The 20,725-nt window shown below is 46.6% G+C and overlaps 3 protein-coding genes and 4 non-coding genes across 7 annotated transcripts in view; 1 reads left to right on the top strand and 6 right to left on the bottom strand.

Moving 5' to 3' along the window:
- Window positions 1-974: 974 nt before the first annotated feature.
- SNAPC5 (small nuclear RNA activating complex polypeptide 5) lies at window positions 975-5,212 on the bottom strand. Its single transcript, XM_049778539.1, has 3 exons — window positions 5,122-5,212; window positions 3,227-3,316; window positions 975-1,818 (listed from the first exon to the last, which is right to left on the bottom strand). The coding sequence occupies exons 1-3, from the start codon at window positions 5,209-5,211 to the stop codon at window positions 1,699-1,701; spliced, it is 300 nt and encodes a 99-aa protein (XP_049634496.1). The 5' UTR covers window position 5,212; the 3' UTR covers window positions 975-1,698.
- Window positions 5,213-6,167: 955 nt separating this feature from the next.
- On the bottom strand, window positions 6,168-10,563 carry RPL4 (ribosomal protein L4). The gene is made up of 10 exons (XM_049778056.1): window positions 10,413-10,563; window positions 8,876-9,047; window positions 8,583-8,689; window positions 8,207-8,345; window positions 7,743-7,867; window positions 7,467-7,596; window positions 7,105-7,261; window positions 6,791-6,874; window positions 6,562-6,682; window positions 6,168-6,476 (listed from the first exon to the last, which is right to left on the bottom strand). Exons 1-10 carry the CDS (start codon window positions 10,413-10,415, stop codon window positions 6,252-6,254), a joined length of 1,263 nt encoding a protein of 420 aa, XP_049634013.1. The 5' UTR covers window positions 10,416-10,563; the 3' UTR covers window positions 6,168-6,251.
- Window positions 7,360-7,430, bottom strand: LOC126030242 (small nucleolar RNA SNORD18). Its single transcript, XR_007503090.1, has one exon. It is a non-coding gene; the product is annotated as a small nucleolar RNA SNORD18 (small nucleolar RNA).
- On the bottom strand, window positions 7,961-8,031 carry LOC126030234 (small nucleolar RNA SNORD18). Its single transcript, XR_007503089.1, has one exon. It is a non-coding gene; the product is annotated as a small nucleolar RNA SNORD18 (small nucleolar RNA).
- LOC126030285 (small nucleolar RNA SNORD16) lies at window positions 8,400-8,498 on the bottom strand. The gene has a single exon (XR_007503096.1). It is a non-coding gene; the product is annotated as a small nucleolar RNA SNORD16 (small nucleolar RNA).
- On the bottom strand, window positions 8,763-8,832 carry LOC126030252 (small nucleolar RNA SNORD18). The gene has a single exon (XR_007503092.1). It is a non-coding gene; the product is annotated as a small nucleolar RNA SNORD18 (small nucleolar RNA).
- Window positions 10,564-10,894: 331 nt separating the features above from the next.
- The window catches only part of ZWILCH (zwilch kinetochore protein), a 35,381-nt gene continuing 25,550 nt past the window's right edge, over window positions 10,895-20,725 (top strand). The window contains exons 1-4 of the mRNA XM_049777896.1: window positions 10,895-10,947; window positions 11,502-11,553; window positions 14,111-14,206; window positions 18,987-19,105. Coding sequence (XP_049633853.1) covers window positions 10,895-10,947; window positions 11,502-11,553; window positions 14,111-14,206; window positions 18,987-19,105 — 320 coding nt within the window. The remainder of the gene's footprint in view (window positions 10,948-11,501; window positions 11,554-14,110; window positions 14,207-18,986; window positions 19,106-20,725) is intronic.

The following is a 20,725-nucleotide window of genomic DNA, read 5'->3' as shown; positions in this document are numbered from 1 at the left end:
ACCCACCATGCTATCACCTGGGCACCAATGGTTTCAGTATTTCAGTAGAACCACTTATAAAAATGCTAATTATGAATATTATAATGATGGAGTATAGGGGAGAGTAGTAAAGAAGTAATAGTGCCAGAGTGATAGTGCAATGGGTAGGGCATTTGCCTTGTACATGGCTAACCCGGGTTTGATCCCCAGCATCCCATATGGTCGGTCTCCTGAGCAACATCAGGAGTTATTTCTGAGCTCAGAGTAACCCCTGAGCACTGCTAGTGTTGGCCCCAAAACAAAAGCAAAAAAGTGAGGAAAAGCAAGTAATCAGTTAGCGATAAAGCTAAAATAGTGGTAAAGCCCATGAGCCCATGATAATCACAATAACTCCCTTTGATGGTCAGGAACTATAATCTATGTAGTGTGAGGGCTTGAACCTAGTCTCCAACCTACCTTCAGGTCTTTTATCTAGTTTTTAAAACTGCATGTTCATCCTTTTTTTTTTTATTTTTTTTTATTTTTGCGTTTTTGAGCAGCGCTCAGGGGTCACTCCTGGCTCCAGGATCAGAAATCGCTCCTGGCAGGCTCGGGGGACCCTATGGGATGCCGGGATTTGAACCAATGACTTTCTGCATGAAAGGCAAATAAATGCCTTACCTCCATGCTATCTCTCTGGCCCGCATGTTCATACTTTTAATGAATCCCTACCTCAACTCCCAAATGTGCCCCCTTGATACTTTTCACACTAAAGCTACCTCTTATGTATTTTCCAAGAAATCTGCTCATCTAAACGTTTGCTATTTCCTGGAATAATTTAAAATAACTATGAGATGCTGATTGACAAACATATCTACCTACATTCTCTTCTGGCAGTTATATGTAAGTAGTTCTGCTTGAGGAGGTTCTTGGTGTTGATACATTTCAGCAACTACTTAACTCAACAGTAGAAAGAGGGCAGTGCACAGAAATAAACTTCAACTCCAAATACCATGTTTTATAACCGAGTCTGTAACTTGTTCCTTTATTATATAAACCCCATTTCCCCAGCAGACTGGTTTCTCTTTCACGATACATTTGCTCTCTAAATCCAGACATGAGTTTGAACCCATCCAGCTGTATTTTTCCCAGGAGAAACAGACCTTTTTGGCAGCTGCTGTGCTCTCTCTTTCTCCATATATTTTACCATCCTTTAAGCCAAGGACAGCCGTACAAGAAGTCCATGGTGAGCAGTACTACAGTGTCCTGTGAGGTGGCAATAGCACACGCTTTCAAGTGACCATTGGTGCTCTGCCTCTTTCTTTGGTTGCTGTGGCCTTGTACTGTGCATCTGGTGTCATGGTGGCATGCAAACAGCAGCCTAGAATTGGTTTTCTTAAAGGAGGCATTGTGGACTGGAAAGGCTGGTTTGTATTTAAACTGTGCAAGCACTGGGCTTGGCTGAGAGCATTTCCGTAGGAAATTTCTGTTTTGCTCACAATTACTGAATCTGGCCAGATCGTAGATACAATTTGCTCAATGCTAAACCACTATAGCTTTGCTTTTCTTGGTCTCTTAATTTTTGTTAAAAACATCCCAAAACTTGAATTACTAGTGGAGTCATTTTTACAACAATTCATCCTTTTAAGTAGGTTATAGGACCCATGGCCAGAGAATTCTTTGAAAAAGAAAAGTTCCAGATACTGGACACTTAATGAACTAACCCTGACTCTTCCTCCTTCAGGAATCTGATTCTTCTTCCTCTTCTTCCTCCTCTTCCTCTTCTGGCACGTGACTCCTTGTGCTCAGCTCCAGTGCTGTTTGGTTGATTGAAGCTTCATTGTCAACATGCACCAACATCTAATTTGGTCAAGGACAGAAATGGATTAGCAAGACTGGTTTCAAAAGAGCACATTTTGGGTGGTTTTTTGATTGTCTGGGGGCCACACCTGGCAGTGCTGGAGGCTTTCTCTTGGCTCTATACTCATGGCTCACTCCTAACAGTGCTCAGAAGACCATATGGGATGCTGGGCATCAACCCTACATGCGAGGCAAGTGCTATACCTAGTTCTCTGCGAGATCTTAGGATGCAGTGATGCTTGCGGGTCCCCAAGGACACTGCCAGTAATGCTCTGTGCATAGGAGCAAATCTGGTTTAGGCACACATAAGACCTATGCCCTACAGTTAACCTGTACGATATTCCCTGCTCTCATCGTGCTGCAATAGAAGCTGCAGTTTTCAGATCCGATGCTTAATGACAGAGACCGGAAGGTTCTGACCTATCACTTTCCCTAGATTCACTGGCGTAAGGAGACTGGATGACTGGGAATGGGAGTAGTTGGCAGGTGGAACAGCGGCCTGCTCCTGTTTAAATCAGGAACACAGAAGAGACCAGAGACAGTACAGCACATAGCATGTCTGCTTTGCACAGGCTGACTGGGTGACTGCCCAGGTTTGATCCCCTCCAAGCCAGCCAGGAATGATTCCTGATTGCAGAGCCAGAGTCAGCTCTGAACACTGCTGGCTGTGGGCCAAAAACCAAGGCAAATCCACAAATAATAAATCAGTAATAAAGAAAAGGAGGCAATCTTTAAACTAGAACTGTTTCCCAAAGTAGGCAATGTTACCCTTAGGCTTCTGGGCCAATTTGGGTGTGCGTGGGAATGGGGAGAGTCTGGTAGCCTCAGGTACCATCAAGGGACACATTTTTGTTTGTTTGTTTTGGTGGGGGAGATCATACCTGGTAATACACAGAGCTTACTCCTGGTTTCTGTATTCAGGAATCACTCCTGGCAGTGCTTGGGCTCAAACCCAGTCAGCTACATGCAAGGAAAAGTTCCCTGCCCCCTATACCATGGCTCTGACCCTCTTAATTTTGTTTTTGCAGATTTCAGGGATGGGAGGGGGATAATAACTAAGTACATTTTTTTTCCTGAGCAGATGGTGGTAGGCCAAATAAGTTGGAAACTTCAAAACTAGAAGATTGGGGCAGGAGCGGCAGCTCACACGACCAACCCAAGATGAACCTGGGTTCTATCCCTAGCATCCCATATGGTCCCCTGAGCCAGGAGCGATTTCTGAGCATATAGACTAGAGTAGGCCCTGAGTGTCACCTGGCGTGACCCAAAAACCAAAACAAAACAAAAAAAAAAAGTCTAGAGATTGTTAGCACTCTGCAATCTTTTGTGTTTGCAAATGTGATTTAGAAGTTCTTGATTTCCAGGAAGAGTAGGTGGCCTTTGCACTCTCCTCTAGGCACACACTTACATCCTCTGCTGGATCAGGTGCAGGCTGGGAAGGTAGCATGCTGTCCCCTCTGGCTGAATTAATCATTGCCTGCAGTGCCATTTCTTCAACCTGTAAGAGTTCAGATCTTTCCTTACTATTATTACACTACTACTGGGGTACATAAAATTTCCTAAGAGGAAATAAAATTTCCAGAGGAAATGAAAGCCCAGAAATCTTGGTAGCTATGGGGGTTGAGGGTAAGGAAGGGCTTTCAAGCCTCCTCCCCCCTTTTAGGAAATGAGCAAAGCAGTCTCCAGCCCCTTTTCTCTGGGGCATACAGGTAATGCAATGGAACTCAGAGTCCTTTCTAGACCCAGCCACATGCGGAACACATCAGCAGGTGAGCCGCTGGTTTTTCAACAAGCATGTACTGCAAGCAGAGGTTTGGGTTCAAAATCCCAGTCATCAACCCCACACACCAAGCAGGGGGGTAAAACATGGCCACAAAAGAAAGCAAAGAACATGAAGGCAGGAAGTAGAGCAATGGAATTTGTTCCTCAGAGACTAACTGGAGGCTTTAAACTCATCTTTAACACACACATGTCAGGTGAGGCACTGTGAACACAAGGAAACATGGGGTATTACTTATCCTGAGTGCCATCTAGCAGACAGTAGTCGATTATAACCTGGCACTACAAAGTGCCCTGAGCATCACCAGGTGGAAACCTGGAGGCTCTCAGTGCCCTGTTGAGGTCCTGGGTAATCCTTGCACTGAACCACCAGGATTATAAGGGTAGCGGGGCTTTGGGGCCTCCTGGGCACTGCTTGGGAGCACTCCCTCTGGGAAAATAAGAACCCCCAATCCCAAACTCAACTAAGAAAAACGCTTATTTCATTGCCATACTTATACACAGCTATCAAGATGCGGAATGGGTTTTCATAGCCAGCATTTCATTTGGATTTCATTGTAGGGTTCTGGTCAGCGATGACCAGAATGTGATCAAATTCCTGGTATATGTACAACGCAAGTGTGTAGGTTTAAAACGCCCTGCTGGGCCTAAAGCTTGATTAACGTCTTGCCACAGCCTCGTGGAGGCAGTAAAAGAAAGAAAAAGCAGCAGGGTCTGAGAGCCAAAAAGGCGCTTGCTTTGCACTGGAGCGTCCAGGTTCGATTCTCTGCGCCGCACATAGTTCCCTGAATTAAATACATCAGGCTAGGAGTGATCCCTATCCGTAGAGCTAGGGGTAAGCCTTGAGCATCGCTGGGTATGGGAAAGAAAGAGCAAAGTTGTTGACAACCAATTAAGCAACAACAGCATCTCTGGAACTCTGCTGTCTTGCACACAGGGGCTTTAAAGCACAAAAACTTGCTTTTTGGGGGCCAAGAAATCACAGGGGTCGGGGCTGGAGAGATAGCATGGAGGTATCATCATCATCAACTTTGGCTAGTTGTCCAAGAATAGAAATGAAGAAAGCAAGGGGCCGGTGAGATCGCATGGAGGTAAGGCGTTTGCCTTGCATGCAGAAGGACGGACAGTGGTTCGAATCCCGGCATCCCATAGGGTCCCCCGAGCCTGCCAGCGGCGATTTCTGAGCGTAGAGCCAGGGGGAAACCCTGAGCGCCGCCGGGTGTGACCCAAAAACCAAGGAATAAATAAAGTAAAGAAATCGCAGAGGGCCAAGAGGCAGGGGAGTTCAGAGCAAAGCTCAACAGGGCACCGAAGAGCCTGGGGCTAGATTCGCAGATGTTCCAGATGTTCCAGATGTGGCCAGCCCGCACGTCCGCGCACGACTCCGAGCCGGAGCTCAGCTGCACCCAAGGCGCCGCAGACTCTGCCAGGGGCTCGAGCAGCGCCGGGCGAGGGGGAGCCCGGCCGCGGCGGAGCGGGGGGCGGGCGGGGAGGGGAGGGCAGAGGAGGGGGCCGCGGCGTCACCTTGAGCCGGTTGAGCTGGTCGTGCAGCGCCGCTTTCAGGCGCAGGAGCGTCTCCTCCTCCTTGCGCAGCTCCTGGAGCCGGCTCAGCATGGCTCCTGTCCTCCTCCCTCCCTCCCTCCCTCCCTCGCGGCCGGCGCGGGCTGATGACGTCACGGCGCCCACGCGCACCGGAAGCGGCGGCGAGCGACTGGGCGCGGCTCGCTGCTTCGTGCTTCCGGCTGGCTGTTGGCTGGTTGATAACTGGGAGACAGGCCCTCTTTGGGCGAGCGATCTGCTTCGGGGATTTCTTACCGATGAAAACCTGATTGCTGCGGCCGGAGAGGACACAGCGTTGCACGTTTGCCTTGCACGCTGCCGACCCCGCAAGGTCCCCCGGGCCTGCCAGGAGCGACTTCTGAGCGCAGCCCCAAAATGAGAAAACCAGATTGCTGGGGCTGAAGATAATATAGCAGGCCGGGCGCTGGCTTTGTACGACTGACTCCCCCCTTTTAACATCGCCAGGCACTAGTTCTCCAATGCAGAACTATTGTCAATGTTGGCCAATGCCAGGTGAGCCCGCCTCCCCCTCCCAAAACACCTAGACTTGAAATGGCAGCTGCGTGGACTTTAACTGGGTTAGCCTGAAGATACTACAGATACTTAGTTTTCAACAAGCAGGTATCAGAATCACATTAAGGTAGAGGACTATCGACAGTTAAGCACGCATAAGGTATGTCCCAGGTTTGTAGTCAACACTAGAGATCCCAGAACAATTGCTAACCCGGAGATGGATCCACACTATGGCACTCTCTCTCTGCTGAGCAAATACACCAGAGGTTTACACCCCTGAAGACTATTAAAAAAGCAAAAGGGAAAATAAATTTTCTCAGGCTATGGAGGAACCCATGTGAATGTAAAGCCAGAGGACTATTAAGTTTTGGTTCTTTTGAGTTTTCAGGCCATTTATACTATTTACCAATGAGCTTTTATTGATGCCATCTCCTTCAACTATATGAAAATGGCTACCAGACTAAATTGGAAAGAATAACACAGCCAACAACTCCTAGTTTTCACTGCCTCTTTGATTATTAGGTCTTTATTCAAAATTTAGCTGTCCAAAGTTATCTGCCTTTTATAGAACAAATTTGTCTTTAAGCAGCAGGCTTCTTTTCTTCTGTGGCAGATTTCTTCCCTGCAGGCTTCTTTTCAGCTGGTTTCTTGGTAGGTGCAGCCTTTTTCCCTACAGGAGGCTTCTTTGGTTTTTTAACACCAACAGGCTTCTTTTTCCCAACCACAGGCTTCTTGCCTGCAGCAGCCTCCTTCCCATCAGATTTGGCTTCTAGTGCTGCTGCTGCTTTAATCATCCGGATTTTGTGCTGCAAGAAATTATAAACAAGTTTTCAGAAATTACCTTGACAAGTTTTAAACAAAATTAACAGCAAAATTCAAGTTATCACTTACATTCCTGGCCTGACGAAGAATGGTATTTCGGCGCATTGTCTTGGCATATGGATTCAGCTTCAACATAATTCTCAGGTTTTTCAATGGATTCTTCTTCAGGACTCTGCGATGAATCTTCTTGCTATAAAAGGCAAACAATGTCTCATGGTTCTTATTCACACTATGCACATGCTGAATCAGCAGTGCTGATTGCTAGGGAGAGAATGGGCATAATAAACACTTAACTAACCGTGGTGCCCGCAAGGCTCTTTGGATCTCTGGGCTTTTCAAGATTCTGCTAAGATCGGTATTAAGCATCTTATGCATGGGAAGACTAGAAGAAAAAAGGAAACCATTTAATTCCTATTGCTCATGTAACTAACTGAATGCATAGAAAGCTCAATAGAAGATAGTTTTAATTAATCATTTGAGCACTCAAAGATTTAATTATAACAGTTATCATTGTAGACTACTGCCATCTGTGACAAAATTCCTTTAGAAAACACGAGACAATTCTAAAATATATACACTCAGAGTAGCAATGAATATTAACTTTATACTCACTTGTAGTTACTCTTGAGGGAGGCAGCTTTACGCCAAGTGCCATACAGCTCATCTAATTTGCGGAATGCACTTTCAGTCCAAATGCAGAAACGACCCACGTGGCCACCAGGAGCAAGTTTCAGTATGTTCAGCTTACTTACATTAAGCAAAGTAATTCCTTTAAAAGAGGAGAAAGAATTTATGTATTTAAACAGAATGCAAGCCATCTTGCCTGGGGTTTATATTTCAGTCATGATGCCCGCCCCCACTCAGCTGGGAATCAGAAGTTCCATCAATCATAGGTGTTTCAGAAACACGGACCTTTCAATGGAATATCATCATAATAAAGCTGAGAAAACACGGGTAGACATATAAAAACTTACCAGGGATGTTTCTGAAGGCTTTAATGATACCGTTGTCTTCATTATAGATGATGCAAGGTCCCCTGCGCTGGATACGACGACGGTTTCTCATTTTGCCTTTGCCAGCTCTCATCCGCTGAGAGGCATAAACCTTAAAAAGCAAGGTTCCACATGCTGATTGTAACTTCAGCTAAATTTGTACTCATTACCACTAAATTTTGTTATTATTGTTCAATCTCATGAAATATTCAAATGCAATTTATAACACAAACCTGCAAATGTGTTTATTTAGCCTACCTTTTTGATATCATTCCAGGCCTTAAGTTTCTTAAGCAACAGAACAGCCTCCTTGGTCTTCTTGTAGCTTTCAACTTTATCTTCAACCACCAATGGAAGTTCAGGAACTTCCTCAATACGATGACCTAATAAAGCCAAATCAACACTAACTTGATGATCCCGTATCAGAAAAAAAAATCGAGAACTCTTACTTAAAGACTCAGACACGCAATTCTATTTACATCAGAATTTCCACAAATATCATGTGTTTCAGAAACACGGACCAATGAGTGGAATCTCATCATTTTGGTGTAAAGTTCCTATAATCTTGAGCCAGAGCCCCAGTTGATGGATTTTTATTTAAGACACATCAAAAGGTGCACAGGGGACCAAACACAGGTCACCCACATGCACAGCTATACTAATGCTCTAACCCATTGTTTTTTAGAAGATCACAGTAGAACGAACCAACTCTTATTACAAACCTTTTGACATGACCAACGCAGGTAAGCCGGAAGCGGCCAGGGCAGAGCAGATGGCATATCGCTTCTGTGTTGTGTTCACTCTGCGGTGCCAACGGCGCCAGGTTTTGGTTGGTGCAAACATGCGTCCCCCACGACACATCTATTTCCCAGTTAAGGATCAAGTCTCAACATTATGCAATTAAGAGTTATTTCTTGCTCAGTAAAAATTTTCGTCACCCTTCTGTACCAGCTTATTGACAGCAGGCAACTGTCGCCGAGAACAGAGTATGACGCAAATTACGACATCATGGCAAGCAAAACTCAGGCTGAAAGCCCCTATCTATAGCCAGTAGTTTGGTAGTATGGTATGAGTAGTCTCTAAGTAGAAAAAGGATACATTTCCAAAAGCTCCCTGGCCAGAGCGATGGGTACCACCACCTCGAACTCTGGGAATTCGAGCCACAGCCCTGCCAGTTCCCCAAGATTCAGCACTGGTTTGATGACCTGAAATGAAGAGAAGCAAAAGTTCAATCATCTGTCACACCCACCCAAAACTTACCCTGCACAGGGTGAAATCAGCATCAGAATATTCCAGACAATCACATGTTTCAGAAACACGGACCAAAGGAGTGGAATCATCACTACTGTCCCAGACTTGAAACAGTCAGTCAGAGGGAAACAAATCCTTACCTGCGAGCTCACTGACTGCATAGGGTTGGCGGTTATTCTTGCGCAGGTTGGTGTGAACGAAGTTGACAATATCTGGTCGAATGGGAGCCTTGAACACTGCAGGCAAATTGACATTTTTGCCAGATGACTCCCCCTTTTCGGAGTACACCGAAATCAGTGGGCGAGCACACGCCTAGGAAAAAGGAAGACATTCATGCTGAGAAGCAATGCCCATCGCCATTCCCAAGGTGCCAACAAAGACACTGCTTATCATCTTGTTCCCCAGGCTCTGCTCCTCTCGCGTCCCTTTGTTGCTATCCAAGACCCCTTCTGAGCACACCTTCTAAGAGTTACTTACAGTAAAACATCCTTTTCTAAAGGCTTGGAACGGTAAAGGTCTCTCCACCCCAGCAATCAGGCCGCTTCCAGTGCCATGCGGGTAATTAGGCACGGCCATACCTAAGACATTGCTAATCATCTTGTTCCCTGGCTCTGCTCCTCTCAAGTCCCTTTCTTGCTATCCAAGACCCCTTCTGAGCACACCTTCTAAGACTTACTCACAGTACACCATCCTTTTCTAAAAGGCTCGGAACGGTGAAGGTCTCTCCACCCCAGCAACCAGGCCGCTTCCAGCCACGCGGGTAACTAGGCTTGGCCATATGCCATCAGCACTTTTCCACTTTTATCCCAGCAACTTAGGGTGTGGGTTTCTGCCCACGGCTCACTGCCCCCCATATAGCACCCAAGATAATGACACTGGCGTGCATTCATTAATGAACCCAACTCGTCGCAGGCTTCGGCCCCCTCTCCACTTGGCCGACCCGGTGATCTCGGCATGCCACACGGTTTCCGAGCACCAAAGTGATCTGCGTGCAGAGCCAGGTGCAACCCCCTGAACAATCAAGCTGGGGTGTGTGTGTGTGTGTGTGTGTGTGTGAGTGAGAGAAGCTCATAAATCCAAAAGCAAAAACCAGCCCCTGGGCTGCTGATGTCCATGCAATAAGACTACATAAGCAAGCCGAGTCAACAACTCCCAAGGAGCACGTTTTCCAGAATGGGCCTTTTGTCAAAAAGTTAACAATGCCACGCACGTAGAGACGAATTTGTGCATTCCATGCTTTTGGGGGAAAAGTTGTCAGAATTCAGTGTTTTTCTCAGCAGCTCGTGGGAGCCCCGACCTAGGGGCGTCGCCTCGCCTCGGCTCTGCCCCGGTGCAAACCCGCAGCTTCCAAGGTCCGAGCGAGCTAGAGTTCCGAATCCCCGGGCACCTACGGGGTTTCCCGGCACCTACTCCAGGGCTTCCCGGGCACATACGGGTCTTCCCGAGCACATACGGGCCTTCCCGGGCCCACCGAGGCTGCAGCGCCGCCCACGTTGTCACGGCCAAGATGGCTGCCGGGCACCGCGCCGCCGGCTCCCCGGAGCCGCGCCACTCGCTCGCGGCCTTCCTCGCCACGACCTCGCGGGGTCCCCCTCCCCAGCCCCCGCGTCACCCGCACCCCTTCCCGCGGGCCCCCGAGAGCGGCGAGGAGCCCGGGCCGCCGGGCCCCGCACTCACCATGGCGGCAGCGGAGAAGAGCACGCTCCTCTCCGGCCCGCGGCTGGCACAGGAAAAGGAAGTGCGCAGCACCGCCGCCCTATATGTAACCTTCCACGGCCTCCCCACCACCCCACCTTGCTCTTCCGCAAAAACAAGCCGAAGAAGCACAATTTCCACTCAGAGATTCTAAGACACAAAAGCGATGTATCTCTACGTGTCAAACCCAGGCGCCGTGCGCGTTCCAAGCCAGTAGCAACGATTAGACCCAAGGGACTCCTTTCCCCGCGGATGAATCCACCTAAGGGGCGTGGCTAACCGCGAGGGGCGTGGCCAACGCGAGGCCTTTTAGCTGGTCTACTTCCGAAGAACCGGAAACGGCGGGGTTTGAGGCGGAAAGTAGCCCCGGCCGCGGGGGAGGGTCATGACCCCGGAAGCGCTCTTTTTGGCGCGCCGTTCGGTTTGACAGTTTCCGAGCCTGTTGCCGACGGTGTCGAGGCAGTATGTGGCCCCGGTTGAATCGGGCCGCCGAGGAGCTGTACGCGCGCCTCCTGCTGTGAGTGGGCGTCGCGGCGGGGCCTCTCGGGCTCCCATTCACCCCTTCTCGGGAGGAAGCTGGTGCAGCATTGAATTAATCTCAGTTGTTGATTGATCCCTTAATAGATGGGTGTTGACTGAATAGTTTCCCCCATACCCTGGGCCTTCTTTGCATCCTGGTTATCGTTTCCTTTGGGGGTGCAGAAGCACTCATCATTTCTTATGGTAACACTGGGGGGGACCATAGAGGATGCTGGGGCTCTAACTCGGGTGGCCTGCGTTGCTCCAGTCTCTAGTTTGCTTGCTTTCGGGCCACCCCCCCCCCCCCGTTTGATGCTCAGACAACAGCATCTGTAACTGACTGGAGCCCACATTTTCTAGGGTGTCACTTTTTTCTTAAGTTCATACTTTTTTCTGCTTTTCCTCTCATGCCTGCTTTTGCCATAAATGCTTCACCTGTTTTTTTTTTTTTTGTTTTTTTTTTACCTCACTGGTGTCATACGGCAATGATAGCTCAAGTTTAAATGATAGTTGACTGGAGCTTTGTTTTTTAATTGTGGTTCTGCATTTCAGGAAAGTTGATGAAGAAAAGAAAGGAATCTGTAAAGACCCGCTTGTCTATGAGGTAAGAACACTTTTAGACCCAACCATCCTAAAATTGTGAGTCAAAAGTTTTGAACTGGGTCCACAGTGATAGCACAGCGGTAGGGTCTTGGCTGACCCAGGATAGACTGCGATCCCCCACAGCGTCACCAGGTGTGACACACACACACACACAAAAACAAATCTTTTTGCTTTTTGGGCCACATCTCTGTGCTTAGAAATTGCTCCTAACAGGCTCGGGGGATCATATGAGATGCTGTATCAAACCAAGTCAGTCTGGGTTGGCTGCATGCAAGTCAAACACCCTGTGAGCTGTGCTGTCTCTCTAGCCTAGGGGAGGAATTTTTTAACAATATATATATATATATATATATATATATATTTTTTTTTTTTTTTTTTTTTTTGGTTTGTGACCCAGGCCTAGTGGCATTTAGGGCTTAGTCTTCATGGTGCTCCAGGGACTTACATGCACCTTTTGAGGCTCGATCCTGGGTAGGCTATGTGCCAAGCGAATGCCCCTTATCATCTATCCTGTACAGTTTGTTTGATTTTTTGGGGGGGGTCACACCCGGCAGCGCTCAGGGATTTCTCCTGGCTCTAAGCTCAGAAATCGCTCCTGGCAGGCTCAGGGGACCATATGGGATGCCAGGATTCAAACCATCGTCCAACGGCTTATCTCCATGCTATCTCTCCAGCCCAGGTTGTTTTTATTTTTAAGCGTGAGGCCTCCTCAACAGTACTTACAGGTGTTCTAAACCTCTCCTGGTGATACTTGGCCTGGTTTGTGTAAGCCAGTATGGTAATGCGGGGGAGCCCTGGTGCTCAGTGCTGCAGTACTGCTCCTGATATGGTAATTTAGCCGTGGTACTGGGACAACATTCAGGCCTCAGACACTGAGGCATGTGCCTGTCCTTTAGCTGTTTTCTTTTCCTTCCTTCCTTCCTTCCTTCCTTCCTTCCTTCCTTCCTTCCTTCCTTCCTTCCTTCCTTCCTTCCTTCCTTCCTTCCTTCCTTTTTTTTTTTGGTTTTTGGGTCACACCCAGCAGTGCTCAGGGTTTACTCCTGGCTCTATGCTCAGAAATCGCTCCTGGCAGGCTTGGGGGACCGTATGGGATGCTGGGATTCGAACCACCGTCCTTCTGCATGCAAGGCAAATGCCTTACCTCCATGCTATATCGCCGGCCCCCGTTAGCTGTTTTCTTGACTACATAAAGCTTGTTGTTTCTCATGGGGAGTTTCCTAAGAGGTTTTCAGGAGCCTAAAGGTCATTCTCAGCCAACTGTACCAGCAGTTCAGTGCATAAGCCTGAAAATGTGGGCATGTTCATCTGCCCTGTACCAGGTCTATGGCTTCCTTATACTGTAATTGTAAAATGTCTTTATAGGGCCAGATGGTACAGTGGGTAGACTACTTGCCTTGCTTATAGCTGACCAGGATTCAATCCCTGGCACCCCTCATGGTCCCAGGAGCCCCGCAGGAATGATTTCTGAGTACTGAACCAGGAGTTACCCCTGAGCACAGCTAGGTGTGGCCCAAAAGCAATAATAAAAGTCCCTTAAATTTTTGGTTTTCAAACTTTTTGGTATGTGTTGCAAAGAAAAGCTGGTGTATTTTCTTTAAACTGGTATGTTGAAGTTATGCATTCTACCTTTAATAAGAAAAAAATTAGTAAATAGCTAATTTTACTAATTTTGGATATATAATAGTAAATGCAGTGTAATCAGAGAAGGAATTGGCATGATGCTAATTCAAGAATGCTTTGCAAGGCAGGATTGTGTGAGGCCTGCATTTCGTCCCCATATTTTCTAAACATAACCTGGGTGAAGATTTTTTTCCAATTTATTATAACATCATGATTTCCAATTGTTTATAATACAGTTGTTTCAGTCATTAAATATTTAAACATCAATCCTACCACCAGTGTGACTTTCCCTTTACCAATCTCCCAGATCTATTTTTCTTTTTAAACAAAGTCATACCTGTCTACTAGTTCCTTCATGATGCTTAAAGTCACTCCCAACAGTACTCAGGGACCAGGCAATACTAGGTATCAAACCCTGGGCTCCAGAGGCCAGAGCCTTGCACATGACTGACCTGGGCTCAATCCCTTGCATTATATATGGTCCCCTGAATACTCCAGGAGTAAGTACTGAGCACTGCTGGGTGAGGCCCAAAAATAAACAATCCAGGACTCTTACGTGGCAAAGTTTATGTATACTAAACTCATGGACCATGAAATATTACTAAAGCATTCTATTGTATTCACATTCTTTTTCCAGCAAAGACTGGTTTTTATGTGTTTAAATCAAGGGTCTCAAACTCAATTTACCTGGGGGCTGCAGGAGGCAAAGTCGGGGTGAGGCAGGGCTGCATAAAGGATTTCACAAAAAAAAAAAAAAAAAAAAAGTAAGCAAATAATCGCGAATACTGCGATATTTGAAGGCCAGCCGCGGGTCACAAAATGTTGTACGGAGGGTTGCAAATGGCCCGCGGGCCGCGAGTTTGAGACCCCTGGTTTAAATATTTGTACAACTGTCATGTTCATATAAAAATATGGTGAATGGTGCTTGTTTTTAACAGGCTGATGTCCAAGTGCAGTTGATCAGCAAAGGCCAGCCTTGCCCTTTGAAAAATATTCTCGATGAGAGTGAGGTAGCATTTATTGCAGAAAGATTGGTAAGTGTCATCTGAGGTTTCTATTTGTTTAAATCCTTTTCCCTATCTTGTTGCTGTATTGGGTGATGGTGGGTGAAACAACCACCTGAAATAATGTTGGAGGTTGTCTACTTTCTTTAGGATGGCAGGGTCACATCTGGCAGTGCTCAGAGATCACTACTAATGGTACGCATAGGGTTATAGGGGTTGCCAGAGACTGAACTCAGGTCTTCCTGTGTGCAAAGCAAGTGCCCTCCCTACCTGTTGTACTTATCTCTCCAGCCCCTATTTTACAGTTTTTTATTCTTACATTTTTCTTGGACAATCCACCCAGGTTCAGTATTCAACACCCCAGATGGTCTCTCAAATTCTTCCACAGCGGTAGGGCATTTGCTTTGCATGCAACTAACCCGGGACAGACCTGTGTTTGATCCCAGGCATCCTTTGTGTCCCCCAAGACTGCCAGGATTGATTTCTGAGCACAGAGCCAGAGTACAGAGCCTGAGCGCTGCTGGGTGTGGCCCAAAAACCAAAAAATGAATAAATAAAATCTATCCAGGAGTAAGCCCTGAGCACTGCCAGGTGTGCTCTTCCCCCCACCCCCAATTTTTTTTTCAGGGCTGTAGTTGCTGAATCTGAAACTTTGTTTAATGGGGTTAGGGGACACCCCATGCTTGATGGCATTCTCCCTAGCTTGGGGGGGGGGGTGCTGGGAGGCTTGGCAGACCTCCAACCGTTCCCCTATTTCCCCCTGGACTCTAGGCCTGGTCTGAGTGCCACCTCGGGTGGCCTGCCGTGGGTTCCAGGTGGACTCTATTAGGGGTCTCCAGGCTTCCCCCCTCCCTACTCTAGGGAGGAGGATCAGAGGGAAGGGCCGGGCAGGTAGCTGGCTTCCGGTGTCTTGATCCTGGAGGCCAGCCCTTCCCAGGTATGGGGTTAGGGGACACCCCATGCCGGATGGCATTCTCCCTAGCTTGGGGGTGTGCTGGGAGGCTTGGCAGGCCTCCAGCCGTTCCCTTATTTCCCTCTCTACTCCAGGCCTTCCCTGGTTGCTGGCCCAGATGGACTATCGTGGTCCTCAGGGAGAAACCCTTTCTCTCCTGACACTAAGGGGGGGACACATGGGGTGGATGGCGGGCCGATGCAGCACTGGTATATGTTGGGACATTACATTGTGACATTCACTGGTATTTTTTTTCTTCTCATTGGTCTCCATTTCAAAAACCATATATATTTAAAAAAAAAAATATATATATATATATACATATATATATATATATATATATATTTAACATGTATTTAAAATAAAAATGGGAGGATTGACTCAGTTTGGGAAGAGACTAGTTTGGGTGGGGGTACCATATATTTTCAAAATAAAAATGAGAGGATGGACTCTCAGGCTGGGAAGAGGCCAGTACTCTTTACCTACTTGTTTACTCTCAGCAGCCTCTTGGTCTCTTCCTTCTTTCATTGTGTAACTGTGGTTGCTACCATACTAGGTTTCTGATTAGTACCCATGAACGGTGACAATGGAGTCCACTGTCTTAAGTTAGATTGTTTATTTTCCCCACTTTTTATCTTTTCTCTTTGTGAACTGTTCAATAAGGTATTTTGGTGAAAAGAGTCCCTCTCTATCCTTCCTTCCCTTTGTTATTTGTTAAATAAGGAAGTTTGTAGAAGTGTCCCTCCATTTAATGTTTATATAAGAACCAAGTCAATTGGATTGTTGGACTTGTTCTAGCATCCTCATAGGCACCAATCTTGCTGTGAACTGCTCAATAAGGAATTTTGGTGAAAGAGTCCCTCAGTTTAATGCTTATGTTTGAACCAGGTCATGGGGATTGTTGGACTTGTTTTTGCAGCCCCCTTAGGCGCTGATAACGCCAGGTGGCATTATTCCTTGTTTGCATGGACACATTAAAATGGAAAATACTATACATACAAATAAGTTCTTATCTAATAGAGATAGGAACACACAAATCTTGTGGTGCAATGGAACCTTACAAACCCTGAACATTGACAAGATGACCTGGCACAGGCCTCAGAGGTTTGGGCATTTTCCAGTCTCCCCTGAACCATTCCCTGAGCCATCTATGAAACATCACCTGGAAGCAATCCTCTACCAGGGAAGACCCTACCGCTGCTCTAACATCGATTTACTCAAAAGAGTCTTCCCTTAACACTGAGAAGATTTAAACAACAACAACGACCTGTGTACTGGACAGGGCTTTCTGCATTGCCCGTTAATTGTGCGTTGAAATTAGATGCTGCTCCACACCATCCTGACTTCAATGTAGGATATACAGATTCCAGGACCTTCAATACAGAAATGTCGGATCAACAACAGAGACTGTGAAAAATATAACTGTATGGGCACACAGACAATGACCGGGATTGGGCAAACTAGTTTGCCTGGAGCCTAGAAATGGTCTTATGTCAGGAAACTTCAGGGGTAGGGTCTCCTTGTACTTAGGCCAAAGTTTTTCCTTTCTATGACCCCCATACTTTGGTGGGCACATGCAAACGACAATTGCCACACTAACATTGTTTTTACAGTGCTCCTTTGACTCCAAACCTTTAAGAAACCACTAGTAAAAATATCTGGACCTGCAAACAAAAAACAGTTTACGTTAGTGTTAACATATATGCTTTTAGTTACACTAGCATTCTGGAGGATAAAGAGGGAGATAAGGGATATATGCTTGGGAACAGGGATGAAGGGAGGACAACACTGGTGGTGGAAAGGCCCTCATTTATTGTCAATGTGTACCTTAAATATCATTGTGTAGGGCCCAGAGAAATAGCACAGCGGCGTTTGCCTTGAAAGTAGCCGATCCAGGACCAAAGGTGGTTGGTTTGAATCCCGGTGTCCCATATGGTCCCCCGTGCCTGCCAGGAGCTATTTCTGAGCAGACAGCCAGGAGTAACCCCTGAGCAATGCTGGGTGTGGCCCAAACCAAAAAAAAAAAAAAAAAATCACTGTGTAAGATTTGTAATTCACTTTGGCCACAATAATAAAAAAAAATAATGCTTTTCTAGTTAATTAAAAAAAAATTGGGGCCGGCGAGGTGTCGCTAGAGGTAAGGTGTCTGCCTTGCAAGCACTAGCCAAGGATCAGGATCGCGGTTAGATCCCCCACCATCCCATATGGTACCCCCAAACTAGGGGCAATTTCTGAGCGCTTAGCCAGGAGTATCCCCTGAGCATCAAACAAGTGTGGCCCGAAAAACCAAAAAAAAGCTAATTTTGGGCTAGAGCCATAGCACAGCAGTAAGGCATTTGCCTTGCGTGTGGCCAACATAGGACAGACCCCCAGTTCGAATCCCAGCATCTGATATTGTCCCCCAAGTTTGCCAGGAGCAACTTCTGAGTGCAGAGCCAGGAGTAGCCCCTGAGCGCAGCCGGGTGTGACCCAAACACCAAAAATAAAAAAGCTAATATTGTGGGGGAGCTAATATTATCATTTAATTATTCCAAATAGCATGACATTATTAATGAGATATTTTAAGTTCTTTATTCCACACTATGTCTTCAAAATCTGATGATTTTTTTTGGGGGGGGGCAGACCAGTGGTGCTCAGGGTTTACTCCTGGCTCTATACTTGGGGATCACTGGCAATGAGGATCATATGGGATGCTGGTGATCAATCCCAGGTTGACTGTATAACCAAGCATTCTGCTTGCTGTCCTGTCTAGCTTAGCAGTCCTTCCTTTCAGCCCCTCATTCTGTCTGGACAGGTGTAGTGTTGAATGAATAGACAGCAATATGAATTCCTTTTTTAGGATGGGGAGCTATTTTATTTGTCTTCCATGATGATGAAAGAGGATATTATGGTGTACAGGTGCTTAGGAAATAATTGCAGATGAATTTTGTTATTAGAACTTGGACTTTTTTGGGGGGGGCACACCCGGTGATGCTCAGGGGTTACTCCTGGCTATGTGCTCAGAAATCGCTCCTGGCTTGGGGGACCATATGGGGTGCCTTGGGATTGAACCATGGTTCGACCTAGGTTAGAGTGTGCAAGGCCTTACGCCCTGCGCCACTGCTCTGGCCCCTAGATCAATACCTTTTGATAGCAAGATTTGTTGGTACCAAATTGAGTTTATAGTTCATATTTAAAGGGGGCAGGGCTGATGGTGGGGTATATGGGTTGCAGAAGGGGAACTGGGATGGTGGGAGGACAAATTTGGTGATGGGTATTCCCCTGATTCAATGTTGATATGTACTACCTAAAATACTACTGTGAAAGATATATAAGCCATTATAATCAAAATAAAAATTAAATAAATAAATAAATAAAGGGGGGGCAGGGCATCTCCTATGTAGTACTGTGTCCATTTCTAGTGATACTGCCAGCTGCCAGCAGTGCAGGCTCAGGCTCTATGGTGCCAGGGACACTGGGCCGCCCTAGTGGTGCTAGGTTGCGTCCAGGGCCAGCCTCGTAAGGGTGGAAGAACTTCAGGGCTATACTTGCATTGCTCAGAGTAGTTGATTCTGTGTTTAACTTGGTTACTTATGCTTTAGAATTTAACAATGAGCACATGATGTTTTTTTTAAGTAGCTATTTTTTGGGTTTTTGGATCACCGGTTTGATCATCAGCAATGCTTAGGGGTAACTCTGGCTCTGCACTCAGAAGTCAATCCTGCTAGTACTCAGGTGGTGGTAGTAGGGAACCACATAAGGTGCCAGGAGATTGGATTCAGGTCTGTTCTTACTCACTGAAATATGTGACTCTTTTGCTGTGCTGAACAGTTGACTCTGACTGTTATCTGGCTAAGTAATTTAAAAACATTTTTAAAGCCTTTGGAAAAGAAAGAAACCAGTCAAGATGAAAGCTTACCATCTGAAGAAACTGTCATTTCTGATTTGTCTGCTGGTGAGAACGTTGGGCCACTTGCATTACCCATCGGAAGAGCAAGGTAAGGTTTTCCTAGGTGCAGGCTAGGAGCAGGGATGGAGGGTGGCATTTAAATGGAGAAACTATTCTGCATTCTTTTTTCTTTATGATTTTGTTTTGGGGTCACACCTGGCAGTGCTTAGGCCTTAGCCCTGGCTCTGTGAATTGCACCTTGCAGTGCTCAGTGCTCATGGGATTCCGAGAATCAGACCTGGGTCAGCCTTGTGCAAGGCAAGTGTACTCGTCCCAAGGAAGCAGTCTTAAACTGTGGGGATGGGGTGTATGTCTCCCCCAGATATGTGTGACTAGCTCCCTGGTGATAACACTCCTTGCAGAACCTAGTATTCAAGCAAGACCAAAACACTTGGGAACAGGGATCCTTCCTTTCCCCATGCCTGTCCACTTCATTGTTCTCAAGTGTTTTCCTGGCGTCACATCTGGTTCTTCTCCGGTATTTCTTCACTCCTGCTACCCACCCATTCTGTAAAATGTAGGGTTGTCATGCCAGCTTGCTTCCCTGCTTTTTAGGTCACAGCTAGCCTTGCTCAGGGTTCCCTTCTGGCTTTGTGCTTAGGGATCACTCCTGGTGGGCCTGGATAACCAAACCTGGTTGGCCACTTGCACAACAACTGGTGCAGTCTCCCCAACCCCAAAACTTCACATTTCTTTCCTTCCTTCCTTTGTCCCCTGCTACACCCAGCTTTGAATAGAGATCATTCTGGCAGTGTTTGGGGACCGTATGGATCGCAGGAGTTGAACACAGGTCAGCCAGTTTCAGTGTTGTTAGGTGGGTACTTCATCATTGCTTATGATTGAGTTGAGTATCGCTGCAGTTCTTTTTTGGTGGGTGGATACTTCAGTTGCAGTGCTTATGCACACTTTCTCTTACATACAGTGCAGTGGCTCAGGGGGATCCAGACAACCAAGCTGCAAGAATTTGTGGCATTGGAGTTGAACACTTGGCATCACTCTTGGAAGGCAGTTCCATCACATCTCATCATTTGTTTTTGTTCTGGCGTCACACCCAGTGGTACTTAGGTGACCCTGCACTTAGGAATAGCTCCTGGCGATGCTGCTAGAAGGGGGATGACCATTTGAGTACTGGAGATTGAACCCAGGAATCTGGTCGTTTGTTTTGCTGTTTAGTGTTTGTGTCATACCCAACTGTGCTCATTGCTTATTCCTAGCTCTGCACTCAGGGGTCACTCCTGGCAAGGCTTGAGGGACCATATTCAACACTGATCAGCTGCAAGCAAGGCAAGCACTTTAACCCACTACACTGTTTTTCCTGACTCAAATCATTGAGATTTTGTAGGACACTGTGCTACTTTACTACTGAATATTTTATTGTGAATTTATTTCCTGGCAAGAATACATAATCATAACAGTTGATCAGAATTTGGAATTTTAACATTAGTGAGTTTTAACAACAGTGTTCCCTAGTTCACGATCCATAGTCAACTTTTCCTTAACTGCTCTCATGACTAATGGTTTACTGTGTTTTGTTCGCTTGGTTTTTGGTATAAGGTTGAGCCAGTCTAGTGCCTCATAAATGTAAAACTTAAGCTTTATCACCCCAGCCTACTGTTTATTTATATTTTGGTTTGGAGATCTCAGGGGTTGCACCTGGTTCTATGCTGAG

Source organism: Suncus etruscus, chromosome 1 (assembly GCF_024139225.1).
Source record: "Suncus etruscus isolate mSunEtr1 chromosome 1, mSunEtr1.pri.cur, whole genome shotgun sequence".
NCBI lineage: Eukaryota > Metazoa > Chordata > Mammalia > Eulipotyphla > Soricidae > Suncus > Suncus etruscus.
This window is presented reverse-complemented; position numbering and strand designations above follow the sequence as displayed.

Coding starts and splice junctions, on each gene's coding strand:
- SNAPC5 (XM_049778539.1), bottom strand. CDS start 5,211: ATGCTGAGCCGGCTCCAGGAGCTGCGCAAGGAGGAGGAGACGCTCCTG. Junction 3,317..5,121: donor ACCAGCTCAACCGGCTCAAG/GTGACGCCGCGG, acceptor GAACTCTTACAG/GTTGAAGAAATGGCACTGCA. Junction 1,819..3,226: donor CACCTGATCCAGCAGAGGAT/GTAAGTGTGTGC, acceptor TGACCAAATTAG/ATGTTGGTGCATGTTGACAA.
- RPL4 (XM_049778056.1), bottom strand. Junction 7,262..7,466: donor AGCCTTCAGAAACATCCCTG/GTAAGTTTTTAT, acceptor CCTCTTTTAAAG/GAATTACTTTGCTTAATGTA. Junction 6,683..6,790: donor AGAGCCTTGCGGGCACCACG/GTTAGTTAAGTG, acceptor TGCCTTTTATAG/CAAGAAGATTCATCGCAGAG.